The sequence below is a fragment of the Alnus glutinosa genome, chromosome 2, assembly GCF_958979055.1.
Source record: "Alnus glutinosa chromosome 2, dhAlnGlut1.1, whole genome shotgun sequence".
In the NCBI taxonomy this organism is placed as follows: Eukaryota; Viridiplantae; Streptophyta; class Magnoliopsida; order Fagales; family Betulaceae; genus Alnus; species Alnus glutinosa.
Window position 1 is genome coordinate 37,580,633 of NC_084887.1, and position 16,380 is coordinate 37,597,012.

At 36.0% G+C, this 16,380-nt stretch overlaps 1 protein-coding gene across 10 annotated transcripts; it reads right to left on the reverse strand.

Annotated features, from left to right (window-relative positions):
* Positions 1-410: 410 nt before the first annotated feature.
* LOC133859966 (GPI inositol-deacylase) lies at positions 411-15,557 on the reverse strand. 10 transcript variants are annotated; one of them, XM_062295561.1, is made up of 19 exons: positions 15,403-15,557; positions 14,303-14,665; positions 13,127-13,375; positions 12,081-12,271; positions 11,789-11,960; positions 10,996-11,133; positions 10,756-10,924; positions 9,294-9,418; positions 8,624-8,800; positions 8,270-8,380; positions 7,261-7,380; positions 6,967-7,123; positions 5,541-5,704; positions 5,186-5,272; positions 4,556-4,884; positions 3,932-4,013; positions 3,558-3,697; positions 1,785-2,034; positions 411-1,194 (listed from the first exon to the last, which is right to left on the reverse strand). In XM_062295561.1, the coding sequence occupies exons 2-19, from the start codon at positions 14,591-14,593 to the stop codon at positions 862-864; spliced, it is 3,285 nt and encodes a 1,094-aa protein (XP_062151545.1). In that variant the 5' UTR covers positions 14,594-14,665; positions 15,403-15,557; the 3' UTR covers positions 411-861. The 10 variants fall into 10 exon arrangements, with proteins under 10 accessions (XP_062151545.1, XP_062151542.1, XP_062151543.1 ...); XM_062295558.1 differs by having other exon boundaries at positions 1,785-2,058; XM_062295559.1 differs by having other exon boundaries at positions 1,785-2,058; positions 6,970-7,126.
* Between the last annotated feature and the right edge of the window lie 823 nt (positions 15,558-16,380).

The following is a 16,380-nucleotide window of genomic DNA, read 5'->3' on the forward strand; positions in this document are numbered from 1 at the left end:
ACTAATAATGATGATGATGGCGACAACTAACATTATAATAATAAGGAAAAAATATAAAATCAGTCCATATAGTTTACCTAATTTAAAAATCGCTATATGTTGTATAAAAATTAATTCAGAAGTCCCAGTGGTAGGCAAAAATAACAACTTATTTCCTAAAATCAATTTTCGTCCACTAACTTAACAGAATTTGGAAGCAGTGAAATGTTAGGTTCGATGTGATAGGTGTCTGTTCCTCTATGCGTGCTGTCTCATGTCTATGGATTGATGCTTGAGAATGAATTTCCATGGCTGCTTCATAATAATTTGTTAACAATTTAAGTTTCAGAAGTCGTAATTTTGATTAATGCGTTGAAGGTAACCAGGTATCATTTTGCAGCCAATCAGCAAAGACTACTACAATCACAATCTCTTCTAAACCTTCAAAATTGAAGGATTTGATTTTTCACATGGCTTGTTTTGAACATGCAGTCCCAAACTATAGTCATTCCCTCTCTGCTAAGAGCACGCTTTACAAGCCAATACTTCGCTCCCATTGTAACACACAAAAAGGGCCCCCTAACACATGAAAGAAAAGAAAAAAAGAAAAGGGGGCCCAGCCTATAAGCGCCACAGATACAATTCGATTCATTTTTGCTCCTTTAGAATTGTGTCCTTTTTCCTGTAAACAACGTCACTTGCTTGTGATGATTCCGACAGCAAAACTGTGGTTCCTGGAGTGGTCTCGACAGCACCTCACTCTTTATGGGACAAGTCACTGCTGTCGGCAGATTATAGATGATTGTGTAGGGGAAACAAGGCTCTGGCTGCCCACTAAGGCACTAACCAAAAAAAAAAGATCTTACTTTTGTAAAGCTTTTCTCAATGTCGGTGGGAATGCTTTCGGCTCCCAAGATTGACCTCTCCCTTGTCCCTGTTCCTTCTCTGTACAATCCTCAAAGCAAAGGAAAGGAGGCCAATAGTGGCCATAGGATAAAACACTCTGTCTGGAGCCAAGGCCAAGCCAGAGAGATAGGAATAGTATCCAGCAACCAGATAGACAAAGTCAAGTCTCATTTTCCTGCTTGGGACGCCTGGGAAAGAGAGAGAGAAGGAATTGAACTCCGGCTTTGAATTGCAAATACCATGAAGGATGACACCAGTGCAAAGAGCTGAATCCAGGATCCATGGAAAGCTCTCACCAATCCCTATTCTCTGCAACCACGATGAATGCTTTGTTAAGGCTAGCCAGAGGTTCAAGAACCAAAAAAGAATTTATTGTTCTCAGGTAGCTCAGAGCAGCTTTGGAATTTTCACATGCAATATATATCCAAGAGCAAAGTACCCATTCTATAACCTTATCGGCATATGCACTATGAAGAAAAAATTCAGATGCTTATGCCACATGTCTATTAATATCAAATATCAAGTTGTCTTATTAATTAAGATTAAGAAAGACGAGATGACCACACACACACATATAAAATCAAATTCAAATTCAATGCATGCAGGATGATGGCAAACTCAAACTCCCAGAGATAGTTGGTTTTCAGACAAAATTGAAAAGGAAACATAGAAAAGATTTTTGGTGACTGCCCATGTACTTGGGTGGGGCCTTATGCATATACGCATTTATGAATGCATGTAAGGTTATTTATAGTTGGTCTTAGAACTGAGCTTTACATACATCTTCAAAGAATGTAGGAAACTAGAATGCATTTATAGCAGTGATGGTAATTGCAAGTATCCGAACATATCACAGAGGTAAGCACAGTCTAGACAAAGGAAATGAATATCTTTTATACCTGCAACCAAGCCACGAGTGAGGGAACAAACATAAGTGCTGCGACAAGATGCAAAATCAACATGCCATGCCGATGATGGAACATCTCTAATTGTGTGTCGCCGAAACTTTTTGAAGAGTCTAGGCTATTGGAACTCTTCTCTTCCAAAGGCAATATCTGGTCAGACCTTCCATCAAATTTGGATGTAAATTGCTGAGACCCATCATTGCCTTTATTCTTATAGTCAACTAATTCTTTTCTTTGTACATGGCTGCGAAAGGAAGCCGTCAAAAAACTGTTACAAAAACATGAGGCAACACTTAGGATCACCATAGTCAAAGGTAATGATCCACATTAAGATTGAAATATTATCTTTCAACATACACCGGTTTTGATTATACACTGGAGCAAACTATATGCAAGAAACAATTACAATGTATTCATTTCAAATGATAAAATGCGGCCTTACTGCAATCCACTAGTAATTACAAATCAGGTAATTAGCAAATGGACAGTAATTGGGTGCATGGAACAATTAGTTGATGGTCAATGCTGCTACGGATCTGCCCTATTTACCCATCAGATTTTGATAGTTTGACAATGGAGAATTAGTCTGGAAAAAACAAAACAAAATCGAATAAACATGTAGGATCCACTAAGGGCTTAAGTCACATAACAAGCCCTTTTTTGTAACTTGGTCCACATTTCTGTCAAAGACTATCCTATGCAATGTTTTAGGGGCGGGCAACATAACCGTCCATCCGACCTGACATTACGACCCAAGTAGACCTGAAATTTTGGATTCCGACAGGTGTCAACCCAGAATGGGTAATAGTTTTTAGTTACCGATAAAGGTCAGATCATAATTCAGTAATAAAACCAATCCCAACCCAAGCCCAATGTTATAGGACCTGCACTTTACAGCAAGCCATCTCTCTCTCTCTCATCAGTGGGTTGGTATCAAAAAGCCGCTCGACCCTTGTTGGGTCGGTCAACAGAAGGGTGAAAAACTCGATACCCATCCCCAGTGATGTTTTCCTCATGGTTGTGAAAAATTATTGACACTGCACTAAATACCAAAAATGACCATAAAAAACCATTCAAAAATCAATAATCATAAAATCTAGTTAACTTTTTAGATTGTAGACGCCTTTAGGGTGAGTGTCACTCTTGTATACTTTTCGTGTACGACGGCTTTGCCATTTTCTTTCCATAAAATTATTATTCATCAAAAAACCAAAGACCACAAATAATGCTTTATTAACATGACTCAACGTGCATGTTCTATGCTTTCTCCAAGTACGAAGAAATAGGAAGCATGCAGTTTCTCCCCTTTTGGAAGCTTTTGAAGTTTTTATTTTTTTATTTTGAATTTTTCTTTTTGAGGTTGTTTTCATTAGAGATAATAATTTCTATATATCCTCTGCATCAAGGACTAGCCACTTTTCTAGTTGCATCACATCAAACTTTCATCTATAGTGAAACAGATCATAGGAATAAGTTTTTCTGTTATATGGCCAGTATCTTTTCTTTTCTTTTCTTTCTAACTTGCCATATCATTGGGATTTTACTGATATGTGAGCACAAATACCATTCATTGTCCATCAAAGAGATACATTTCACCATGTCTTTGGCAAAATACATTACTTTAAAAAAAAATTAAGAAGGCAAAAAAAGCAGCACATAGCATACTATTCAGCAAATCCACGAATGAATAGCCTGCAGATTTATTTCAATCATTCATGCATAAAACTATAAGAACAACCAAGAAAAGAGTTTAAACCAGAGGCATACCTGCACAGCATACTGTGACAGCACAGAGCATGAGACAGGAGCAGTACAAATAATCCTAATGCCGGATGAACCAAGCATGCCAATGTAATTGCAACAAGTGCTGTAACAAGTAAGGAATTGACTCTTAGAACCCTTACCACCTGTTTCATGATTGGGTTATATCAAAATGAAAAAGTCAACATGTCAATATTTTCCCAAAAATATGTAAAGAAAACCAAAGCAGGATTAAAAATAAAAAATAAAATTATGCCGCTGGAAATACTTTTCTTTTACTTTTCCCACTTATTTTGGCAGGGCAGTAGAAATGAAGATAACATAATAGTATAAAAGAAATTCTAGTCCTCTGGTACATATCAAATTTACTATGAGTTTACCTTTAACGAGGAAAAACTGGAGGACAGCTTTATAAACCAGTGAATAAATATGAAGCAAACTTTTCCTTCCCACACCTGCCACCTGAAAAACATTAGTTCCTACCGTTTAGCATATTATTAATACACTTGGCATCCAGATGAATGACTAGTAGGCAGATAAATAAGAGACAACATCAAGCTGTTCAAAAAGTCTTTGTATTTCATTTTAGATTCCCATGAATTAAAGTGGCAACAGTTAAGGAAGTAGATTGAAACTGAGTATCATTTAGTATTATATGAAGAAAAAAAAGGTTAATTAATTTTAAAATAGTATTCAGCATTTTGGTTATTCAATAATAAATGGGTTTTCAATAATAAAACAATGATTTCAATCACCGGGTAGATAATGAGTAAACCATGTTGCAATCATTGAACACTTGAGGAGTTTCCAAAAATAGTTAAAGAGAGATTCTTAGATACTCAGCACTTTCCTCCTCTTCTTTTTCCTCCTCCCGTTTTGGTTAGGAGATGGGGGTTGATTTCTATAAATATTACAAATAAGATATCTACTTCTTATAGTGACAAGCACACTATCTCATATCCTGTTACATTGTATAACATGATTGGTCAATAGAGCCTACTAACCTTGTCTTAATGAAAATATGTATGAAGGCAGCCACATAGAAGACAGATTGGATTACCAAAATCAGAATGATAATGGACCCATTTGCAAATAAATGGCAAATCACTGAGACAATGATGAAGCTAGCAAATGAAGGAAAAGGTTGGGACATCAAAAAAGATAGGAACAAGGAGACGAAAATCGGGACAATGGCGAGGAGAAAAAATGGCAATGGCATTCTCAAATTGGATTCCACAGCTGCTAGCATTGAAGGTACTGGCAGATCAAGATCCCAAGCATGTGCTTGCCGCATCAGAGCAAAAAAGATTACAGCAATGGAGAAACCAATTATCTGCATGAATACAGTTCCATAACATGATAACTATCAACTAAACATGAAGCATTATAAACCAAAACCTCTAATTCAAAACGAGAAGGCAAATCAAATGACAACAGTAAAAAAAAAAAAAAAAAATCCCGTATTAACATGCACATAACATCTACAAGGAAACAATAAAGCATAATAATTTTTAGTATCAGATATAATAAATCAATAGTTGCTTCTCCTGTTGGTCCATGATATAAGAAATCGCCAAGGAAATATCATGCAGAAAATTAGAACATTCCACATCAACACTGTTGAAACTTATCACCTGTGGGCTATACAAAAGCAAAAATCTACTGGCAGCTGCAGTGACAGAGACATCAATGCTTGTTTTATACGAACAATGTGGGTCCACCTGCAGAGCAGCAGAGCAATGCAAAAACTTTGATTGTTAACCATGAAGGAATTTATGGAAAAAAAACTGTAGCCTGCGACCATTTCATGCAAATTATCACTCTTGCTACCGTTTCGAGCTTTCATGTTTTTTAGATATTTTTTCTACTTTCTAGCTAGGTGTCTCTATTGTATACTTTCTATAAACTTGGGTTGCGCTTTTTAATGAATATGCGAATACATTTAAAAAAAAAAAAAAAAAAAAAAAAAGTATTTAGGTGACCTCATACCAGCAAGAGAACAGCAGTTTTTTCAGAATTCCAAGTCGAACTCCAAAGCGCTGACGAAGAATCAACGACAATTGTCTCACTGTACAAATTTGGAAATATGTGAAGCCCAGATGTATCATCCCACACAAGTGCTACAGGTGGGAAACAGCGCAATTTGCAAAGCCCTGCAATAAAGAGAAAGCTCATAAAAATGCCGATCCACATCCACCAAACTAATGGTCATATTCATTAAAAAGAGGAAGTACATAATATTATGAACAGCCTGAGATCTAGGACCACCGTCTCTCAAGAAGTGAAATCAACATAGATGCCAGCTTTAGTCTCAAGTTTTACTCCGGTTAAACCTTCAAGCACTCTGCAAGTGGAATTATGAGGTTTAAAAAGTTTAAACCCACAATATATATAGGGGGCCTCCCCAAAGGGAAACAAGTCAGGGACCAATTCAACGGATACTTGGATCCACCTCCTCCAAATACCTGTTTGGACAATTGTGAAGACTATCCACCTTCAACTACATCAGTATTGGTTTTTCTTAGCCAACCACCAATTTTTTCCTGGACGGCTGCGTATCTAGCACCTCTAGGGATTAGTTTTAACGATTTCCTTGTCTTGCTTTCTTCTTCTTCTTAATTGTCTCTCTTGTATACCCCCTGTATACTTGATTGCGCTTTGCGTTTTTCTAATAAAATTCTCTTACTTATCAAAAAAAAAAAAAGTGTATAATGTCTTTTAGTTGTAAAGCTTATTGTAGATTAACCACTCCTTTCATTATTTTACTCTCTATTGTCTTTGCTCAAACCCACATCAATTTAAACATAATATGCCATGCGCTTATGTGCATGCATACAAATGGAACAATGAAATATTGCATAGAAAAAAGTTGTCATGGTAAATTAATGTAAAGCTCTGTACAACCTTAACAGATCATTCACAGCGTGCTGTACCTCAATACGGAAAATATCTTTACTAGCAAATTCATAACTGTATGTGTTTGATTCATGGTTCAACTTTCAGAAACAAGGACATAGAGTGTCCAGACAAGACTATGCTCCACTTATAAATGACATTCAAACAGTCATTTTATCATGGTTCAGCTCCCAGAATTATCTAACATTTGGCATTAAATGCATCTTGGTACACACTGAAAAGATATTTGGCAATGCTTATTTAGACATAATCACTCTAAAATGGAATAAAATAAATGTGTGAACCTTTTCAGATCAAGAATATTCATCAATCCATAAACCTTAGTAAGTCTTGGAATGTGGTCAATTATGCTCCATATAATTCAACAGCTTATTCTTTATGAAAGTCATAATCAAACGTCATAGTTGACATGATCTGGCAGGACTAAAGACAATCAAAACTATTACAAGGAGAAAATAGAACTTTAAACTGACTGTTGAAAAAGATATATAGTTCTTACTACCGTTTTCTTCATTTCCAGCCTCTCCATCTTGTAGCCCAGAATTTTTAACTCCACAGCCCACAGTTTTCAATGACAAAGTAACAGGTAGAAGGCCTAAGCTAATGGCAAAAGATAGATTGAGAGCAAGAGGATGATCCTCCTTCACAAGCATGTCCTGCTTCACATTGAATTTATGATTTGTGAAAGATCAGTTAGATAAGTCAATGGAACTAAATATAAAACAGAGATAGATAAATTTTCTAAGATTTCAGATTCCCAGAAGCATTTAAGCTACTTCAAGAAGATAATAACCTTATGAGAATAGATAGATTGAAGCATCAACAAGGATGGTAATTCTATCTTTCCTTCCTCAGGATTATAGAACTGCCCAACTGCCATGGATGCTGCTGGTGGAGGTCTGCCTGAAACAGTCTGAGCACCAGATTGTCACCACACATTTACATCAGCCTTTTTTTTATTATTATTATTTCTGAACAACACGTTTACATCACCTAAAACACTTAAGTATCATATCCAACAAAAAAGCAGCATTACTACAGAAAGAATCAATACCAGCAATAAGTTTCCACAGCAAGTTTAAATTTTTGTTTAATATGGTAAAAATATTCAATCCTCTCAACTTATTAAATTATTTATAAGGAAGTTACCATATTATCTACAGGCAAAGATGTTAATTAATTATGACCAACAGAAATAAGATGTGTTTAAGTCAATTGAGGATAAAAAAAATCCCACAACTTATTACTTAAAAATAAAAAAAAATAAAAAAAACTGAAAATGAGGCAAGAATAGATATCCTTAGAATACTGGAGAAAAACATTCCCTTGCAGCAAATATGACAATATGATATTATTGTAAGAATATACAACCACTTCTCAGAACACAAAAGCAGCCCATTACAGAGCTTATCATGGCAATGTCCCCAAATGGTCCTTTAATTTAGGAGTTCCAAGAAGACAAATTGAAGATGTAAAAAACAAAGCAAATAATATGTAAAAAATTTATGCATGTCCATCATTTTGTGAGGAGGCCTTTAGCTTTTTCCTCTTTCTTAAAAGGCACGTCCGTTAGTAAAAATATATAAAAGGTACAAGCTATTAACAATGTAAAAAAAGCAAAGGCATTGCATGGGTTTCTGACATATGCTTAGGAAGGTGCATCCATGAGATGAAAGCAAGTTTCAAACAGACACAAAAAAAAAAAAAAAAAAACGAAGGTTTTAATAACCTCTCCAATGCAGATATAATAATGAAATTGAAAGCCAAAAATCGTCATAAAAAAGAATGAAGGTCAACAATACCGGACGAGGTGCAACTGAGATTGTCAGAAATCTGAATCCACGCATATCCTCTGGTCCCAACCAGAATACAGCAGATGGAGGAGGTTGCTCAGTCTGACTGCCAGGTTCAATCTAATAAACATACAGAGGGTTCGGAAATATGAGTATGCCAATCACATCAGCTGACAATTCTGTTAGTCCAACCAGTCACTGATAGCAGCAAAATGTTAAACCTCCCACTTAACAAAGTAAAACAGATTTCACCCAGACAAGACACAAGATCCACTTCAAGTCAGGAAGAAGTACATAGTATAGAAATCAACATGTTCATAAATGTGAGTTCTAAGAGAACGTCTTGAATACAACAGTCAGTACCTGTGTTGGGGCTGGTCCTGATGGAATAGGCACCATCTTCGATGTCACCTCAAGAATCCTGCTACTCAAAGGCAAGTTTGAAGTTGACATTCCCTTTTCCGGCCACAGATGAAGTCGAACCCCAGAACATGGAGCAAGGTTTGTCACAAATATGAAATGGCTTTTACCATTAGACCCCTGCACCACACAGATTGAACTATGATCAATTTTTGGCTAGGAAATGCAAAAAATACAAACAGAAGTAATGAATGATATCACAAACATGAAGACACAAAAGAGGATAAAAATGAACTTTAAATGCCACCACTATAAAAGATAATTGAGCTCAATTTATAAATCTTAGAACATCAGTGAACTTTTGAGGACTAGTAGTTAATTCAACTCCCAAAACAGTAAAGTTTGACCAGAGACAAAATTTTGACCTTCTAAGCTCAAAATTACAAAAATAATATCAATGATAGAAACAACATGCACAAAATTTTTATTTTATTTTTATTAAAAAGAAAAAGAAAAAAAACTCTTGCTTACAAGCATGAATCATGAAAAGAGGGACAATTGAAAATGAACTCTAAAGAACCAAGTATCTCAGAAATCAACTGTAGGGAAAAGAATAAACATAATGAAGCAAATTTCTTTCACAATTGCATATAAACGCTCTGGAGAAGCTAACCAGTTTCTGTATGTCCAACCATCGCCTCCGACCATCCATTGCTAAAACAGTGACAGTGGTTGTCTCAATGTATAGATCCCTCTCAAGGCCATCATCACTCCAATGAACGTTGCTGGGACAAGCAGCTGAGGCATGCAGTAGAGATCCCAGAGCAATGATATGCAGGCCCAGAAGATTTTGCAATGATTTTGTATTTCATAAAGGTAGTAAAAGAGATGACAGTGTATCATAAAAATTGAAATTTTATGATAATAGTGCATAGCTTTGACTCTCCTATCTTATGCAAGGGACCAAAGAGTCCCCCCCATGCTATGAAACTTTAGTTTTCATGGTTATAAATCTCAGGAAGCACATTTTTGCATGGTTAAATATGAGAAGATCATAACAGTACACATTTGACTGCAATAACAGCTTAACTTCAAGCCTCTTTCTATTGTATGTAAAGCATAATTTCAAATCTCTGTAGTTTTTCAACACTGAGAACTACAGGCATATGCTTTTCAGACAAAAATATTATCATATGGATACTAGTATGCCAGATGTTCAATTATTCAAAAACGCATACGCGTTTTTCTTTCTCAAAAGAAATTCAGTCACAGGCACTGGATACGGTTGAAGTCTTGTTGTTTTTAAATCAGTAAAGATAAGATAGCGACCAAAGTTCATCATGCAATTAGAAAGCTTGCAATAATTGCTGACAATACTACTACTCATACTATTAACCAAACATCAATAAACAATTGCTTCTTCATGAGCTCATTATGAAATCAAATTTGTTTATTAGAGAAGGAAAACGCCACCAGAATAACTCTAATTGGATTTTTTTTTTTTTTGTTTATTACTTTGAGTAATTATCTTATGTTATCAAATAGCTAAATCTAAATGAGATTCTGTAGTGAGCAACAGGCTTAGTGCCCAGTTGCACCAACTACGGGCCAGACTGGATTTTTTTGATAAGTAAGGGCCAGACTAGACATATACGGCATTTTTTGTTTCCTTGTTTTTGTCCCCATGAAGCAAAAAAATTGAAAAATAAACTAATAACTTTGATTAAGGAAAAGGATTTCAGACGTTCCTTAACAGCAGCATAATATGATTCATGATGGTTAGAAAGAACAAATAGTAACTTTAGTTCAACCATATACTAACTGCTTTCTGTTAAGAAAGAACAACAAAGCTAAAAGAAATTAATTTTTCTAGTTCACTGAGGATAAAAGTTATTGCTTTAAATGTCACCCCTAAGAATTACGTAACATGAAGAAATGATCATGGTTTAAAAGCTCAAACTTTTATACCAAAATCACTTAGCATGAACATCGATTCTAACAGCAAGTTTGCTTCAGAGTCTAAAAAGGTAAAAATGTCCCAGAACTTTAAGCCAATTGAAATGTGCACAAGTGTAGTTTTCTGAGAGCAGAAAAAGAAAAGGAAAAAAAAAAAAAAAAAAAACAGAGTATAATACCAGGAACATGTTTCGGCTTTTGAGATGTTAAGTGTGATTGCATCATCCAATCAAACCTCTTTGGTAAGCCACTACGGAGCATTCTTGTGAATATCGCAAGTCTCTTTTGAGTGTCAGGAAATGGCTGGCCTGTTCTGGAGTCTATCAAACTCAGAAGAGTGTGCGACACCTAGATAAGAACAATGTCAGAACCACTTAAAGATATGTTAAATTTGAGTTCAAGAATAGAGTTGCACTCACTTGGACTACTAGCTGATTACACCATAGTATAGCCTGATGTTCCATTGACAACCACACATTTCTCATGCCAGTACTACTGATCATAAAGCCATTAGTGGGAGGCACAATACCATCAAGGGATTCTAATTTCGTCCGTACCTGATGACAAAATGCAGAACAGTTCATCCAATCAAGTTAAGTTATATCCGAATATATAAAGCATTTATATACAAAAAAAAAAAAAAAAGGCACAACAAAAATAAAGCAGAGTTAACTTGGTTCATCAACCAGTAAAAAAGAGCCAACTTGCATTGACCATGTTACATGAAGGATCCACAACAAGCATAACAAAAAAGAAAAACTAGCAAGCAGCTACTCTAGTGTATTTAAGAAAGAGCTTCATGCCTAATTAATTTGCCGGATCCTGCATGTCAATCATTATTTTTTTTATAAGTAATTGGCCTCAAGGAGAGGGGGAAGAAGAGATTCGAACTAGTGACCTCCGCTTCATGAGACATGGTCTCCAACCGATTGAGCTACCCGATTTGCATGTCAATCAAGTTTCTACTGGCCACTCCTTTATAAGTTTCATAGTCAATTTGACCTATGAATTTTCTGGAAATTATAAGAGCTGATAGATGTAAAAAGGACTGACATAGATGAAACATTAAGCCAGATTTTCATGACATCTACATTACACACAGTTGAGTTCTGGGCCATACAAACACATAAAGCATCCTTCTCAATTTAACTAGGCAAACATTTTTGTGGATTATCCACCATACCAGAGCTAAAGATGCAGAGATATATCTACCTGATAATCATGATAACCACCAGAAATGGAGATAATGACAACATTAGAGAGTACAGGACCAGACACATAACGTCCTGTGCGAGTGGTTTCGACCTCATATCCCTTTCTCCATTGCTGATTTACATGTGCAAAGTAATGACCCAAGGAAGGTTGCAGTGCCACAGGAGGTGATCTGAATAAAATAGGTGACCCTGTTAAACTTGGATCATACAAACAATTTGTAAAACCAAAGCCATTTTGTCTTCATTAAAAGGACAAGGAAAAAAAAAAATATAGAAGCCACAAGACTCACTGGTGTGGGCTTGAAAGTGTAAGAACAGTTTCAACTGCTGACTTCCTCAAACGAGGGTGGACAATAGCAGCTCTAGCAACAAAACCACCCATAGAGTGGCCAACTAATATAACACTTTTTGGCAAACTCCCAGAGGTTGCAGCACCTTCTTTCGCTCGAACATCAAAAGATGCTTTATACTGATCCAAAATCTGCAAGCACAGCCACACATAGCTATTGCACAAATTGAGAGACGTGAACAAAAAACTGAGCCTCCAACAAAATAAATCTATCTTGAAGCCATTAGGCGGATGACTAAGGAAACTAACAAGTAGCCCCAGTTGAGGACAAGAATTGACAGAATCATTAAGTGCCACTAAGGTTTAATGTGATCAATTATGACGTTGAAATATAACCAAGGTATATCTTTTTGATCAGAGGTTGAATCGATCATTAGAAGAAGAATTAGGCCAAAAATTAGGATACATTCTGGGAAAATAAAACTTCCATCGAAGAGAAGCAAATGAAAGGCTTTCATAAAAATTCTCATAGAATCGAGAATGAAGTTTTCATTCTGTACATGCCAGATCATGAATTAGTAACTGCATCCAATCTCCAAAAAACAATCCCAATTGTTTCGAACTTTCTATTTTTGGAATGGAATATTTACGGAATCCCCACAAATGAGAAGATAAGAGGAAGACAATGAGAGTGTACTTTGAAGCTGTGGAAAAAGGTTATAGTGGCCACTAAGACGTACATGCTTATTAGTTCGGTGTCAAAGTTTTATGCCATTACACTTAATATTGAGAAGTACTGGGATGAGGTTCCTTGTTCTCCAATATTATCAAATACATTTTGTTAGTCCAAATGCAAAGTTCTATGCCATTTGTCTTAATTTTCATTAAGACTTTCCTGCTGTGCAGTACTGAAAACATGTTAATCAAAAATATCTCTGTACTAAACAGAAAAAAGGTTCAAGACCATTCAATCTCAGTTCATCTTATCATCCAAATTTCATATGCTATTTGAGTAAATAGTATAAAAAATGATATCAAATTCTATACCCTGTGAATGGCATTAACAACATATTCCGTGTGTTCTTCAAGTATTCCACCATCCATTGCAGAATGTTCACCTTCAAGATCCACAGCAAACCAGTCTAGCCTGCAAGTATAGCGGTTGGGTAATTGAAAGCCAGCTTCATCAAAATCCAATCCTCCCTCTTCAGGAGTTAGGGAGGCTTCTTGGTAAAATGCACGCTCAAGAGGACCTCCTTGAAATGCCCTATCAGATTCTGCTGCCACGGATCGTACCTGTAAATTGTAATGAGGACAAAACAACCAAAAGAATCTTGTAAAGATAACAATCTTGACAATAAAGGTACTTATATATTTCTCTATTATATAATGCACACTACAATTCCATATATACTAGACTAATAATAAGCCTGGATTTCAACAAGATCTGATATACCATATGTAAAATTTCTACATTCCTTCTAGAAGACAACCAAATATGTGCCATATCATATATCAATTATTAATGTCGTATATACAATTTGGTATATTATTAAGGCAAAAAAAAAACATTTCTATGCAAAGAAAAATTGAATTGGGATCAGATCTACTTACTTCAAATTTCAGCTGTTTTAACTAGATTATAATAATTCAAACAGTTAACAAAATATCATACCACAATCCCTCACTGAGTCAGTAAGATGGGTCAGATTTATATTGTGATCCAACTTATCAACAAGTCCACACTGAACTAGAACCTCATTCAAGTGTATACAAGGAGTGAAGTAAAACAATCACCACGCTAATAATGCCACTTGGCCATTGCAAAATTTAAAGGGTAGTCAAGAAAAAGAAATTTTGAAGTACGAACTATCAAAGATGTTATAATTATGAAAGTGAGTATGGGAGAAAGAAAGAACCTGCTAAACTTTTGGGGAAAAATTAAATTAAATTGTGCATTATACTAATAAACGATTACCACTTCCTTTGCTATATTGTTGCAGCAGATCTTGCATCATATCTTGTGCTATGAATGCAGATATCTATTCGTAATTCCAATTTGAATTACTTTCAGTAGTATTTAGAAATACAATTCTTCTTCAATAAGTTGTCATTGCTGAAAAAACGGTGATCAACACCAAGACTAGCTTTTGAAAGGCTAAATAACTAAGCGTTTTGAGACCATTCTAATCAAATTCAAAGAGATAATGACGAGGACCTTGCCTGTTTGTAGCTACCACCGTTGCCTGGAATGAAAAGGACTGGAACACCACTTAGCTTCTTAAGGTGCTCCTTAAAATCTATCTTTTTCCATCCCTCATGGTACAAATACAATCCATACTTTGCCGATGATACCCCTTCCGGTGATGAGACCGGGATGTACGTTGGATACATGTATGTCATGACACAACCATTTGAAATTGGTTTTAACAAGCCGTACAAAGCAGCAAGACCAATCCATACAGCTACAACAACAAGAGTCGCTACTCTAAATTTGGCTTGGAAGCCTTGCATTGTGGGATCAACCTTTTACTCCTTGTCCAACTTACTTTGCATATCTTTCTGCCCGGACCAAGAATTAATGTCCTAAAAAAACAACGAAAAACAAGCAAACCAGCAATCAAGCTTTCAATTACGAAAATTGTCCAAAATATCAAAATTTCACAATGCAAACCAACCAACCACAACACTCAAAAAAAAAATTATTATATAACCATCCATGAACACGATTTCAATCCACCAAAAGCAAGGACGTGACAAAGTGTCTCATTCTCTTTTCTCTTTCTACTTCGTTAGCTTCGAAGAAACCCACACCAACAGAAACTTGTATAAAATAATACAACATCAAGCTTTGGACACTGTGATAGCGAAACAAAAAATCCATTATAAACATCACCAAAACGACATTGAACAGCCATAAGCATCCCAACAACATACACATTTCTATCGAATCAAAAGTAAGTCCAACAAATCTAAGAGTCGCACCAACTTGACAGCCCAAGAAATTGAGCAAGTTGCTGCTTAGCAAAATCGAAAACAGCCTAAGAATCATGCATACATACATATACACACTGACACACACACGCATGTGCATGCATACATACATACATATATCAGGTTAAGCTCAATCTATCGCCCTCCAAGGTTCCAAACCCGTATTCAGAAGTTAAATAGTCGTAAAATTTGTTGGTAAGATCGAATTTCCTTAAACTACAGAGAGATCTGTTGTGAACAAAGTTATATTAACAAGTAAACAGTGAGCATTATTTAGATAGAGTGAATGGATCTGAATCACGAAAGTAGAACGTGAAGGAATTTTTTACCTGATCGGAGAATCACCGATAAGTTTTGGCCGATTATAGCTGTGAGATTGAGCTTGTGGAGACCGATCGGGTACTGAGAGGTCTACCGGAGTGTATTCTGGTCTTTAGATGGAAATGGGAAAGGAAATGACGAAATAAGAAACGAGGGATATGGGTCGTACGAGGTTGGGTCGGATCGGGTTGTAATTAAATACGTATAGGACCAAAGGTGTTTGACAACAATGACAAGCCCCCCACGATCCCACCCCCAACCCACACCCCCCCCCCCCCCCCCCCCCCCCCCAAAAAAAAATATATAAATAGCATTACTCAAAAAAATATAAAAATATAAATAGCATTACTCAACCCCCTTCTCCCTCTCCCAATTTTTTCCTCCCTTTTTCCCCACTCTTCCGGGCCCACTCAACAAACCTTGTCGGAAAAAATTTGGACATTTTTTGCCCCTTTACTTGTGCATCCAGCTTCTCTTTGAGTGGGCAAAAAATGTCCAGATTTTTTCTGGCAAGGCCTGTTGAGTGAGCCCGGGAGAGGGGGAAAAAGGGAGAAAAAAATTGGGGGAAGGGGAAGGGGGTTTTCAAACAAGGCCTATTTTTGTCTTCTATGGTCGCCTCAACTTATAAGTGGGTATGTTTTTCGTATTGTTAGTTGATGTTCAAATCTTCTAACTAACAATTGGTGCTTGGCTGAGAAACAACCCAAGTGTTTAAGATTTATCCGTATGTTAGCAGTGCCAATATAATTACTCGGTTAGCTGTATCTATGGAGTTTTTCTTTTTTAGTGATGGATTTAACATTCACTTTTTTGAAAATTTCATGGTGATTTAAGAAATTAACTTTTCTTTAAAAATATGGAGATATTGCTTATTCAACTAACAAACATTTAGAGGATACTCGTACCACTTTGATTGTTTGTCAAATGTTCGGTAAATGCTTGAGTCAAGTCTATATATTATCTAGTTGAAGTTTTTGAAATAGATT